The 14,508-nt window shown below is 42.7% G+C and overlaps 1 protein-coding gene across 1 annotated transcript in view; it reads right to left on the reverse strand.

Moving 5' to 3' along the window:
* Positions 1–2,918: 2,918 nt before the first annotated feature.
* The window catches only part of LOC133959415 (contactin-3-like), a 63,566-nt gene continuing 51,976 nt past the window's right edge, over positions 2,919–14,508 (reverse strand). The window contains exons 8-11 of the mRNA XM_062394594.1: positions 9,581–9,720; positions 5,416–5,545; positions 4,169–4,319; positions 2,919–2,991 (exon numbers count right to left, since the gene is read on the reverse strand). Of these exons, the coding sequence (XP_062250578.1) occupies positions 2,919–2,991; positions 4,169–4,319; positions 5,416–5,545; positions 9,581–9,720 (494 nt within the window). The remainder of the gene's footprint in view (positions 2,992–4,168; positions 4,320–5,415; positions 5,546–9,580; positions 9,721–14,508) is intronic.

The following is a 14,508-nucleotide window of genomic DNA, read 5'->3' on the forward strand; positions in this document are numbered from 1 at the left end:
GTGCACAGTGACTGCCAGGGCTAACACCGGTGCAGCGGTTCACACAGGTCCCAGTTTCCGTGGGTTCGTAACAGCAGTAGTTTCCGCCTTAATCGAAAAGGCAGTGTAGATAAAGTATTCTCATCGAATAATACATTATTTTTGAGTCAGGAATTATTAAGAAGAAGAGTCCTTCTTCCGCGAATATTATCTTTTAGTTTTCTGTGTGATGCTGACTAGAGTGCGACCCCGGACAAATGTTCTGTCTAAGCAAACCAAGGCTGACAGAAAACTAACTGAGCCCGACCAGAACCAGATTTATGTCCAAATCCAAACCCATTAGCTGATTACAGGCATGAGCAGGGTAAAAGATGATAGCCCTGCCAACATGACCGAACACGGCCCAAAGCAGAATGTCATATGACATTATTGTTCTAACCTGGCCTGACCTGGCCCACTTGGGTTGTGTGTCCACACACAGACCCAGAAATGCCTCATATAAAAGGTAACTAGTGCAAGAGCGAACAGCTGGCCATGAGTTATTCATGAGTTATTAATGAAATAGGAAATTCGCTTTGATAAGAATCATTATACCATAAAGTAAGCAATTATTTTCAATTAGTTTGCATATTTGGGATGTTCAATAAATAAAATCAATACATAAAACAAATTTCAAACAGATTGTACATTGGTGTTATGCACTTAACCACAGAGCATGAGCCCAAATGGCATTTTGACTGGGCAGCAGTTTGCCAGGCCCATTTTGTTCTTGGAGTCTGTCTCCTCTCAGCAATTATAATAAACATAAATGACTCGATTCTGCCTCCCCACGTAACCAGCCCACAGCAGGGTTCATAACTTCCCCCCATTCTAAACACCTTGTTTGAAAAAAAAATATGATGCATAACCCAGGGAGAAACAAGTCACACATTATAATAACAGAAAGAATATATTTTAGCATTTTTAGGATTCATTTATTCTGGGTGTGTGACCTTTTAAGATTGTGCTTACTCAAAGGAATTGCCATGGATACCTGGGGCATGCTGAACTTGTGACTGTCATCAGCAACAAAAAACTAAAGCATTACACCCTCTCGTTTTGATACAGTATGATACAGTATGCACCAATACAAACGACAAAGCAACATGTATCCACTGTGCAATTGAGGAAACACTGCAGCATCAGGGCGCCGGAAAAAACAAGAGTGGGGGGGATTTGTCACAGCCACACCCAAACACCTTCTTCAAGGGATTGAAAAGATCCGGCGCAAATATTTGCATGACTGCAAAAGCCGATCGAGATAAACACTCAAGGTGTTGAGCATTTGAGTGAGGAGGGAACAACATGGGGAAGTCAGCACATCCCGTGGTGGCTCATGAGAGGACAGCTGATTGAGTGCGCCTGGCGTGAGCAGCCTAACAAACTTGGTTTCTTTGTGCCATTGACATATTGAAATGGCTTGGGTTTTTTTTTGTTTTTTTTAAGGCTGTTCTCCCTGGCTGGCACGGCACACTTTACACTCTCATCAGCAAGACCTGCTCTGCTCTGCGCTCTCAGCTGCTTTGTTCCAGCTGATGTCATCTAAACCTCGTCCCTGCAGGGTTGTCTGGGGTAGATAAGACATCCCCTCCCTCCACTGGCCTCCTGCAGGAACATAAAAAACGGGGGCTGCTGCTATGAAGATGGATTACACAGCTGGTGACACTAGTTCCCTTCCTGCTGAAGCCACGGTGGAGTGCTAGCGCAATTAAGGCAATTAATCTTCAACAAAAGGGGTTCACATGTACCTCCTATAGATTAACACCTTTCCGTACAGGTGCATAACCAAACAGAAATGCTCAGACATGCATGCATCCCAACCACGTACACAAATACAAATGCTATAGCTGTTTCTGGGCTTCATATATATATATACATATATACAAACAAATCAATTACAATTAACAAGCAAGAAACTTGACTCTTGTGCTGATCACACAGTTGATGTTTGAGACCAGGATGTTATTTGTTCCATCATTCCGAAGTCTTATGGTTTCAGCAAGATGAGACGTATAAAGACAACTGTTCTAATGATGTCCACAGCAGATGCTGAGCAATTGTATTTTGTGGCCTGCAACGCGGGGGTATATGTGCCGACATCACAGACAAAAGCAAAAAGGGAGACAATAATAAAGAGAGAAAGGGGGAGCTGTAATAAGCTCATTTAAAGGATATGCTGTTTTTATAACTCTGTAAACAGTAACTCAACTTAGCAACTGGCAGTACATTCCAGCATCATGGCAAAAAAATAGAAGACTCTCTTTCTTCTTCATTGAGGAGAAGCACAGATGGTCAGAGTCAAATATCATTTATTGAGATCAAATAGAAGCATTTCAACATATTTCTGAACATCGAACAGACTTTCAAAACCACCAAGATAAAGGCAGGGTTTAAGAAATGCATCTCCTAATTGACCATAATCAAAAAACTCTTTATTCACCAGCAGTAAATCAAACCTTCAAGTTACAGCCGCAACTAAAACAATTATTCCATGATTGGATTTTCAAGTCATTTATGTGTAGGAGTCAAACGATTTGATTCCTGAATCATTCGTTAATTGTCAAAGCAGCTGGTCAAAATGTGATTTATAATGGAGGGAGAACACTGCAGGACAAGTTGCACAAGACCTCCACATCGGTAAACGCTGCTATTAAATTCCTCACTTCGGGGAGGACCGCGAGACCAATGGGAAATCAATCTGAACCATGAATCCACAACAACAGGGTCAGACTGATCAGGGCCCGGTGAGGTTGAAAAAGTGTGATGGGAGCGGCGCAGGGCAAGTGAAGGGCACCAGCAGCGAAACCACTATGCAAATTCCCCCGCCACTTTGTTTGACAAGCAACAACACTGCTTTGTATATATGCAAAGCCTGGCAAGACACTGTGCACACAGGTCTGCTAGAGCCGAGTCATGCTAGAGCGGTGACACCCGATGGCTGACCCCTGTCTGCCACGAGGCCGCTGGGCCGGTCTGCACACGCACAGACCGACACACGCAATCACTGACAAAAGTTCCCACATGTGGCTCATCTCTTATCTCAGGGGTCGAAGGTGGCAGGACGATGCAATCGTTCATGAAAAAGTTGAAAAATCTGAAGTTAGAAATTGAATAGTTTCCTTTCTGGAGCCTGTAAAACCTACTCCATTAGCACTTTGGATTGGAGTCTTGTTGGCCACCACTAAACAGCAGGAGGTAAAACTTGGCAAATCCAATCAACCATTACTCAGTTTGATTCCATGCTGCCTTTCCTCTCAGCTGTTCTGTGAGTGCTCTCACCCCATCTGAGGACTGCATCATAGAAATCTCTCCACGGACGAACAGAAGTTGAGCTATACTACTCTGACTGTAGAGTTAAGAATATAGTAGATAGAAAACCGATCATCTCAGTCCAATTTCAATATAATGAAAGATACTCTGAAAGTCTAGAAATAGGGAGACAACTGATAGGGTGACAAAACAACGGCTTCATCTGCAATATTTATTGTGCCTCGGAGATGAATTAGAAAAAAAAATGGTACTACTGAGCTGCTTTGGGTCTATTGTCTTTGGGTTTCACTCCTTCTGGATCTGAAATCTTAAACCAAAACCTAATTTTGAAAGCAATCAAGTTTCAAAACTATAAACCTCACACAGACGTTACCAGCCCTGCACTTGACAAATACCAATCATTTCCTCCTACAAGGAAACTATTCTGTGTTGTTGTTCTCTTCAAAATGTCCTGATACGGTAATATGCTGTTGATGAGCCAAAGTATTGAGTATTATGTTATTTGTATATAAAGTGTAATGTTCTGATATTCTCCCTGTAAAATGAGACATAGCATAAATGATTATGACTGTATGCTCTTAAATAAAGATTCCCTTGAACTAAAACCACTTCTCTCTTGAAATCTGAGCCTTTTCTTTAACATTCATATGGCCCTGATAATCAGATGTATTTGTCAATCTACAATTCTAATGCGAACAAGATGTTGCATCTGGAAATAGCATGTGTTGCCCAGCATAAAGACGTGTCTGTATTAACACATATGAACAGGACCTTCGGGGATCGGTGCATGGCTCAATGCAATCAGAACACATGCAGGTAAACGCCCCGCAGTCCTCACAGTGTGGCAGAAAAGAGAAGCAAAAGGTGTGAATTGTGATACCTGTTATTTTCTCGGAGTGGTTCGCTGCCCTTCCGCCAAGAGATCACACCCCAAGGAGACATCTTCGGCCGGCACTCGATGAGCACATCTCCTCCTACCTTCACCAGCGTCTGGCTCCTCAGTTGATTGTGAGTGAAATCTGGGGCAACGGCTGAGACAAGAGCAGCATATTAAAGACAGCGTTCGTAAAAGCCTCACATCTCCTAGCTTCAAAAATGTACCAATTAACCTCTGTTCATTTATTAGATATCAAATTTATGTAATTTTCCAAATGTTAAAAACTCAAAAAATAGTATCATAAAAACCATGCCGTTTTACTACCTTATTTCCAATATGAAAAATGAGAAATGAGGAATCTAATTAGTACAACGTGCATTTTTTGTAGAGGAGTTGATGTGGAGATCAGTGTAGCTTATTATTATTCTCAGTTAGACTTCATGTGATTCTTTGACTCATTTTCAAAGCAGAGACGGTGATATTTTCTTCTTTAGTGTTTCACCGAGGGATTATTCCAGGGTAATAACTTTCAGAGACTGGAAGCCACTCGAGAGAAATACACGGCCTTATCTAAAACAGTGTGACTTTGTGATTCAGTAACTTGACGTTTCTCTTTTTGAATCCCGCCCCCTTGAGTCGGAGCTCCCGGTTCCCTCAGCGGCAGGGAGACTGATCAGTTGGAGGTTGAACAGTGAGAGCTGCTGCCAGCCCAGAGTGGAGAGTGACAGGCTTGACAGGGCAGATGGGCGAGGCTGGTGAACAGAGCAGCTCTGGCATACATCACTGTCAGCCGGACGCATTCCTCTTATAATTAATGCCTTTCAATTAGTGGCCAATAACAGAGGGGCCGGAGGTCACCTGCCACCGCCGAGCAGAGGAGGGAGACGGAGGAAACTTGAAAACCAACACGGACAAACGGGTGCACACGGACACATGCACGGACAGCGTGCGCCCACCAGGGGAAGTGACGCTCAGCAGGTAGAACGGTTCGATCCCAGTCCACCATTCTGTGTGCCGAAGTGTCCTTGGGCAAGACACTGAGTTGTCCCTGACAGCTGTGCAAGCAGTGTGTGTGATTGTTGTGTGTTAGAGAAAGTGCTGCACATAGATGCACTGTATGAATGTGTGTGTGTATGTGTCTGTGTGTGTATGAACGAGTGAATGGCACAATGTGAAGCACTTTGAGCGGTCATCATGACAAGGTAATAAAAATAAATCCAGACCATTTACCATTATAGCCGGTGCCTTACCTATAACTCGTAGCTCTGTGTTGGAGAAGACCTCGCCGTGCTTGTTCCCAGCCACACACTGGTACATTCCCGTGTCGGACAGGGTCAGGCGGTTGATGGTCAATGCCCCATTGGCGACCTGTATGCGCTCCTGTTGACATAAGGACATAATACGCCTTATTCCCAGCGCTCATCTACATAAAAACAGCCGGCCAGTGGGCATGTGAATTATGGTCTGCAAGTGACAGACGTGGCAATAAATCTAGGTTTTCATCACTAATGGAGGGAAAGGCTTGGGTGGATGGAGGCAGGCTAGCAGAAAATGACCCTAATCAATCTGCATGTTTATGAGAGTGAAATAAAACCATGCCCTATTTATATCTCTAACTGCACCACAGGGCCTGTTTCCCCTTCAGCAGGAGGAGGGGAAAAGGAGGGGGAGAAGGAATATCATAACATCTGAGGTGTACTGCATTGTGAAAATTGCTTTTCCGATAGGTATGCCCTATACATACTAAATGCTGTGTTCATGGTCATGCTGTACCGCCTCTTCATCTGTTTGGACTATCTTTTTTTTTTGGCGTGGGAAATCTAGCTCGTCGACGAGCCGCCAAATTAGGATTTATTTAAGGACGGCTGGGCCTGATGAACTCACAAACCCATTTGGATCAGTGCATGCGTTGCTCATTTAATCCGCACTATACGTTTATCTCTCTGAACTCGGCTTCTCACTCAACCCTGTCACCATGGTATTAAATCCTTGAGCAGTTTTTCTACATCTCTGTGCAGCTGTGTCAGGTTCTGCCACCTCGTGCCCTTCATCTCCTGTGTTTTCCTCAGGCTCGCCCGTAATGTCATTAGAGCCCATTTCCATGGCGGCCTGAACCCCAGTCACAGGGGGATTAAGGTAGAGTCGCATGAAAAGAGAGACTCTCCTCAGTGAAAGATCACAAACTAATCCCATGTTTGAGCAGGTTGTGCCAGAATTTCCATAATGCTTGGAAGCCGTGGATGTGCGGGGACGAATATCCCTGCTGGCAAGGAAGGCAAATGGTGGCGTATATCAGTCTGCACATGGGAAGCGCTCCTGTTTACGGCTGCTATTAATTAAGCATGACGTTCCACTCAAATCAGCAGTTTTTCATGCAGGGACCTGGGTGGAACCATCTGCCCGCCTTATGCTGAATGGAAATGATTGGCAATGTCATTCCCCAACAACACTGGTTTGATTCATGTGATATGAAACCGAGAAAAGCAGGTAGAGGAATGGACGGCACGAAGGAGACGACTTCTACGGTTTTCTAGAAGGGAGCGTCTTGAATTTGATTGCTGTCCGCAGCGACGCCCCTCAGAAATACTAATTACTGGAAGCCTTCGTGAGGACGAAGCCAAACTGCTGTACAATTTTAAACAAGACACGCAGTATCATGCAGCATCAATCCACGTCTGTGGCTTTAAAGAGAAAAGGAGGAAAATAACCATATTACTTCTGCTCTTCAAATACAAAGATACAACAGATTTTTTTTGTAGTGCAAACGTTGATCTCATTAACAATGAAAGCAAACTCTCAGGCTGAAAAAACAACAAGTAATTATCGGTGCTCGCCGGGGCAGAACTGTGGAAGAAATTTGAGAACTCCATTGACAGAAATGTGATTGATTACTGCTGACTATGAACAAATACATGGACTCGGCTTTGCAACAGAGAGAACAGAAGCTCAGCCTGTTTGCTCCACTTGAGCTTGAATTATTGGGGAAGGCAGGAAATTTAAACCCTCTCATCAGAACGTATAGCCAACGTCACTTAAATCACATCATTCATTCCTTTAATTTAAGAATGGCTCTGACGTTAGAGTCCTTCAGGGGATAAAGTCAGTTCAAGTACACTGAAGTAAGACATTAGTATGGTGGTCCCGTTCCCCTTTAAATGGACTAAATCCTGTTTCACGCTAGAGTTTGTCTTTAATTGCACAGACAGTTAATCCTGAAGCCATTGTCAATAAAGTAGCAGAGAGAAGATGAAAACAGCCGTGAGAAATGAAGCATTCCAATAAACCATTTCTATTTTGACAGCGTCGTAGCAAAAAGCAGCATCATGAGTCTTTTATTCTGTGAGGTCTGACTCAGAAAACAGTCACACAGCATCATGCTCACTGTCCGTCCAGTGATGGTAAAGTCAGATTATAAATTCTCCCATCATTCATTTTTGTGCTGTTAAAAGCTGTTTTTGTTCGTTTGCCCTTAATATAGTAAAGAGGATGGATTTTTGAAAATTGGGCAATAACACTAACTATTGCACATACTCTGCGTTATAACCATAACTGAGACGTCTCACACAAACCTGAACTGAAAAGATGAATACGAAATCCACACAATGGAAACACAACCACAATGGACGTGGGTGACAATGAAGCGAGCAGAGTTACTGCAGTCAAGTCATGGATGTATATGTGAGGCTTCATTTGCCAGGTGACAATCTGGACAAGCCAGTCGCCGCTTAAAATGAGATGCTTGTCTATTTGAGGTGTTACGGTACAGGTGCTCAGATGACCCAAAAAGGTAAAAGTAAAACTGTTTACCTGTTTGCTACCGTAACACTCCAAATAGAAAACCATCTATAAGCTGTGAATGATTTTTCTTTGGCATTTGTGTTTTCTGTAAATGAGACATCTCAGCCACTGTCAGTATACAGCCAAAGCTAAATGAAATCTACTGCTGTGTCTAATATCGAATTAGTCCAAACAAGAGATATGACCTGTACCTTATGTAATGTTGTTTCTACAGACTTCATTCTGTTGCTCAAAGTTAGAAAACTGTCGGCAAGAATACGTTTCACGCCACGGCGATTTCATAAAGGTCTCATTTGATTCACTGTAATAAATAAAAACAAATGGTGCATCCTCTCCCCACCGCTCCTTACATCACTGACCTTTCCCTCTTCCACTCATTAAGCCACTGTGGTTAATGGTGGCATTTGAGACAATGCAACACCTTCACTGATTAATCCATCCCCCCAAGCACCCTGCATATATCCATTCATTATGTCTATCTTAACGGGGAATCTGTTGCACAGAAAAAACAACACAGTCATGGTCGGGATAAATCAAACAATAAATTCAGACGGCTGAGTGGGGTGAGGTGTTTTTGCAGGATCATTTTTAAGGCTCCAGCACTTTGATTTGAATCTTTTCATTTCATAATGAAATGAGGGGAAGTAGGAAGGTCTGATAATCAAAACAAGTACTTAATGTTTACAGATGGGTTGTCTTGTTTAGTCCACAAGAAAATCAAGAGTCTTACCTCCACATTTCTTCTTTGACACCGAGCCTAGTTTGCTTATTTGTATTTTGTTGATTTGCAGAGTTTCCTCCACTATTATAACAACAGGCTGGGCTCATTCCGACGACATGTATTTCAGGTACTGATCGATAACCCCTGGTGTGTCTGTCGCCTGTTTTGCATAATGAGGCAAATTAACATAAAGCCTATTTATTTATCAGGAGCAAGCTGTGCCTGAGTGTCCAATCAATCTTTTCCACAACAACCTGGCGAAAGCATCCAAAATAATAATCCATTACAAAGAGGGACGAGAGCAGAGCCGGGTTCAGTTAGAGTTAGAAGTCGGATGTTTGGAGCCATCGAAGACTGGTGGCAGTGCTCATATTGGAGATTGAGCAGGCACGGGGAGATAAAACAAAAGTAGGACACACAGTGTTTTCATCGAGATTGTCACTTTTTCCTTCTTGGTGTCACAGGATTAATAATGGCACTCGAGATTTAACACAAGATTAGGGAAGCTCTTACATCACTGTGCTTTCCAGTCTAGCGTGAAATACTCAGACTGTTTACGGTTCAGTCTGTTAGCGCAGCAGACACACTCGGATTCCTTTCAAATAAATGTCGCTGTGCAGAATTGAGCATCATAATGTATTGCGCCGCAGGAGGCCCTGTGTTGTAATGAAGGAGACGATGATGTGCGGCAATTAGTCAGTAAAGCTTGAACAAGCAGCACAATAAAAGCTCTGGAAATGCAGTACATGGTAGCTCCCATTCCTCATTCAGAGGCGGCAGCCGCAGCATAGTGTGCAGGAAAACATCTGTGCCGGAGCTGCTGTCGCATGGCTCACCTTGGAAGCTGAAGTGTGTCTTCAGTTCAAAAGACATGCAAGTGCTCGGCGGGTTCTCACCTCAGCAGAATCCAGGCTCTCTCCATTTTTCATCCACCTGTAAGAAGGCTTCGGCTTCCCTGTGGCTTTACACTCCCACACCAGCGAGTCATCAATGAGCTTCTGCGCATCTTCAGGTTTTTCAATGAGATGAGGGGGGGCTGCAAACAATAAACAAAGTGTTAGTCAATGAGAGAGTAAAGACAGAGCAAGACTGCAACTAAAAACCCTCTTTGATTTTACAGTTTCAGTCTGATTCAGTCTTTTAACTCACAAGTATTTGACTGTACAGCCTTTAGTCTCCAGATGAAAGAGTGGCTACAGTATTTATTATATGATATTGTATTTATTTCTCCCTGCTAACTGCGGTTACAGCCATATGAGGAGGATTTTGGAAGGACAGGAAGGTACATTTCAGCAAGGTAGGAATATATGCAATTGCCTTGGGACCTAAACTGAGATGGGGCCCGAAAAAATGCTGATTAAAGCCCCCCCCCCCCTCCGGTTTCCAAAAAATGTATCCCAAAAAAAAATCACCAAAGGACTTCACACCAGTTTTCTTCATGATGTTATGAAGCGTCTTGAACTTCCAGGTGTTGTAATGTAATGTTTGTGGGCTTACTCTTTTTTATACTTTAGGAATCATGTATTCCAGCATACATTTCTTCGTACCCTGCAAGATGAGACCCTGGCAAGACAGTGAGGGGAGAGAACTTCTCAGTTTCCAGCATGTGTGTGACATGGAACATGAATCACTGGTCAAGAAAAACAGAGTGGTTTAAAAATAAAAAAGTCGACCCACTTATTTTGGTGTACAATAGTTATATGTTAGTTCTCAGCAACAATACTTCTGTCAGAACCACAAGACTGCAATGTCGCCATGGTCTGAGACCCCTTAACAAGGTCCCATGCCAATACACATATTACACTTTGTGCCAAAAGATTCCAAATGTTAGCGGATTGGTTGAAGACTAGATGTTCAGAATGTGTGTGTATGATCATTACAGAATCAAGGAGTCTCCTGCTGACTTTCTGTTGCACATGCAGTCTAACAGGAGGACTGCAGACACAGGTCCATCTCCTCTGCTTGTTTTGCAGCTTAAATAAATAAGTTGTTTTATTTACAACATTCTCAAAGATTGCATTGCGCTCTGATCAGAGATAATGCAGTGAAGGACAAAGCTCTTGATGGAGGGAAATTCAATTTCTACACAAACTCTCCGGTCTCTCTAAAGAGAAGTAAACAGCATGATTCATTCATACATTAAGTTGCTTTCCTGTGTTAGTCAGTGTGATTAATGCCTGTGAAATGATTTAGTTTTAGAATCAGGGCTTCAACTACCAAATTTATTGTTTTCATAGTTTCCCGGTGCATTCTCGCTAGAACAAAAATGAAGAAAACCACATTCATATACTCTAAGTTGGCTGCCGGTGCCATTAAATCCTCCGCTCAATACAATCTGAGTAAATGATGGTATAATTACATAGGGGCAGAATTGATTCTTGCTGTGTCACCCAAGTAACTCAAGGCTAGTTAATGATGAAGCCAAAGAAGAAGTGGAACATAAAACTGGATGTGTAAAGCTCTGTACACTCTGGATGATGTGTAGGTCAAGCTACTATCATTCTATATCACACAAGGCCAGTGGCAGGACAAGAGTAATAGCTGACCGCACTTTTCCATTCCACAGAGCTCACCTAATGCCACTCTCAAGGACTGACCTTTGGGGAGGCCTTTCAGGAAAAGTACAAATCCAGCTCTAATTGGCTTCTGCTATACAGTATTCTGTTTTGGGGTAAGGGCACGGGAACACAGTGAGAATTTCAGTTTCTGCAAATGTACCCCTACACTAAGACACTGTGCATTGGGACTTCAGCGTGTGGCCGATGTGAGGGCGAGAGTGTGTGCATACGGTGCATACGTGGGTGTTCAGAAACAGAAAGGGGAGGACGTAGAGACTGGAGAGGTGGTTTTGTGTATTTATGTCAGAGACCTTGACAGTGGATCAGGTGTGCTACTGCAGGTCTCTAACATTAGTGCCACGCTGCCTTCATGAGACACACGTCTCAGGCATGTGAGCTGCTCTTATAGAGAGACCTGCTTTCTCCGCATGGCGCTTACGTTTCACAGCTAAATAGACAGTGAAAATGATCTTTCACAACAGTTCCAAAGTCTATCAGTGGAATGTGTAACAAATAAAAAATTGTAGGTGAATATTTGCATCACTTGAATTGTCCTTTTCTTTAAAAAAGCTCCAAAAATATCAGCTATTTAAACGACTTGGGAGAGGAGACATTTATTCTCTCATGTATGATGTAACATCCACACTCGTCTGACTCAATGTATAGACTGTAGGTAATACTCTGCCATCGGGCACCTATTGCAGATAGCATCTGCTAATCCTGCAACCGCCGCTCTGGAAATAGAAACGATTAACGAAGATTCATATCGTGCATTCACACATTCGACATATGTTGATTGTTCTTTTTGGGATCCCCAAATGCACATGTTGCACACTATCTTTCAGGAGCACTGTTGCTGCATCCTGTGGTTCGTTGATGAAACTAACTGGTGAGCTGACACAGAGGAGACAGCACTGTGTGCAGAACACATCTAATCAAGCCTGTCTTTTTAATCAATGTAAGCCATTGCAAACATGTCAAATACAATATTTTTTTTTAAACGGTTTCTGTCATTTCTTATCTCACTGATGTTTGTCTCAATGTACCTCTTTCTGGTAACGTTCGGGTTTTTAAATTAGTTATTCGATGCCAACATATGTGGTGAAATGTCGTGATTGACAGGCGTCACTGACTGATTGGTCGAGCTCATGAATCGACACGACCTCGCTTCAGCGGCTCCGTCCCCCCGTTGTCACTGCACAGACTCTGGCTCCACCTGTGCAAGATGGCAGTATTTGTATGAGGGAAATTTTCACTTCATGTCTGGATATTAGAGATGCCTCATCCAGCTAGATATAAACAGTCTGTGGTTTGGACATGGACTCCACTAGCATGGATGAGAGAAAATTGCTTGAGGGGACTTGAGCATCACGCGTTATTTAGCATCAATCCAATCGAGCTATCGCAGTCCTCCATCCGAGCTGCACCTTTCAATACTGCAGTGTTGTTGTTGCTGTTTTATTTTTTTTCTCCTCCCTGTCAAGGTCCCTCGCTCCATCCCTCACCTGCTGGGAACGTATCGACTCTCAGTCAACGCTTACCAAATTAAAGCAGGCAGCCCATCTCTGCCTGCACCGGGCCAGGCGCGCATACAATCAGGCCAAACGTCAAGTGGCTCAAGCAGAGGAAAGATGGGAATTTGCCTTATCAGTGAAATCGCAGGGAGATAATGCAGCAGTAAGTCTGCAGAAACACAAATGTGAATACAACAGGGAAACTAACCTGTCACGGCTCCGCTCTTACTCTCGCTCTGAGTAATATCAACATCAACGAGCCGGCGAGCGGCCGTTTCTTTTCAAAGCTTCTCAGGGATGGAAATTTAACAACTCGTCTTGGGCTTGAATTGATTCAAGTCGAAGACACGCGGGTTTGTCAGTGGTCAGAAATTGGAGACTGAAGGAAACTGCCTAGAATACAGAGATTAATGATAAGTAGGGAGAGAGATGGAGGAAATGACCTAAGAATATCTTTTTTTAAATTAAGATATAAGTAATTTATTTTAACTTAAGCCTTAAACCACAAATGTGATTCTAAACCCTAAGAACAGTTAATGAATTCCCATTTTTAGGTATTTTGATATGTATATTGATTAATATTACAATTCTAATAATTAGTATATCTAAAATCTGAAATGAAATAAAAAACATGTTGCAAATTGGAAATACGGCTCCGTCTTATCCAGATCAATCAAAAAGAAACTTTAAACACAGACGATCTAGTGTAAACACTGATGTAAGACTTACATCAAGGCATATTAACATAGACATACAACGGTCAGCAAACTGCCACTCTGAACTAACACCTTCATTTCTCCCTGTCGGACACAAAGCTCAGCTCTCTCTCCACTGACGACCGCCTGCATGTACAAGAGATACCCTTATCGATTCCCCCATTGGCTACCACTGCTGACGAATGTCTCCAAGGCTTAATTCAAAGGGAGTTCAAAATAAGATTAGTGATTATTATCACTTGGCTGCAGACAGCAGGAGAGACACAGATGGAGAGAAAGTGACAAAACACATCAAAACTGAGAGAGGACCAGAAGCTCAAATGGACAAATCAAGCACTGGCGGATCACAGCGTGCTCTTCGGCTGTTAAAGGCAATTCAGCTAAGAGCTACCAGGGCTGTTGTAAAGAATGACAAATTGTTTAATGCCCCAAATGAGTTATTTGTGGAAGCTGACACAGCACGGCTAGACGGGAGCAAATCCGACAGGCAGAGGTGGGAGGAAAATCCATAGAGTGTTCAAACACAAGTTAGCAGCCAGGCAAACCTGACCAGAAAATAAAATATCCTGCAAAAATGTTAATTAAACGTTGATGATCGGCATCATTTAGCTTTTAATTTACCAATTAGTTCTCACATGATTGATGCATATTTTAGTATATCTGCTATAAGTGTTTTATACTTGTAATGCCTTAACTGTCAATAACATAAGCATCAATCTTGTTAATTTATTCACATTAAGCTCCACTGATTCTGACCCATTCTTATGCTGCCTTCAGAAACTTGGTCTCTGTCTCAGTTTCATTGTAACTCATTTGCAGCATAGTCATTTAGATGCATGCAAAAGATAAAGCTTGTGTCGTCAGATGTCAACCGAACAAGGAATCTACAACAAAAGTTTTTATTGGAAAACCATGAAAACACAAGTTACTTTTGTTCTCCAACGTCTTTCTGGAACTGCATCACATTGTGGGAGAAGAGGGAACACAAGCTCTACCGTGATTAAACTCAAAAAGGTCCTGAATCTCTTCAATTTTA

The sequence above is a fragment of the Platichthys flesus genome, chromosome 2, assembly GCF_949316205.1.
Source record: "Platichthys flesus chromosome 2, fPlaFle2.1, whole genome shotgun sequence".
In the NCBI taxonomy this organism is placed as follows: domain Eukaryota; kingdom Metazoa; phylum Chordata; class Actinopteri; order Pleuronectiformes; family Pleuronectidae; genus Platichthys; species Platichthys flesus.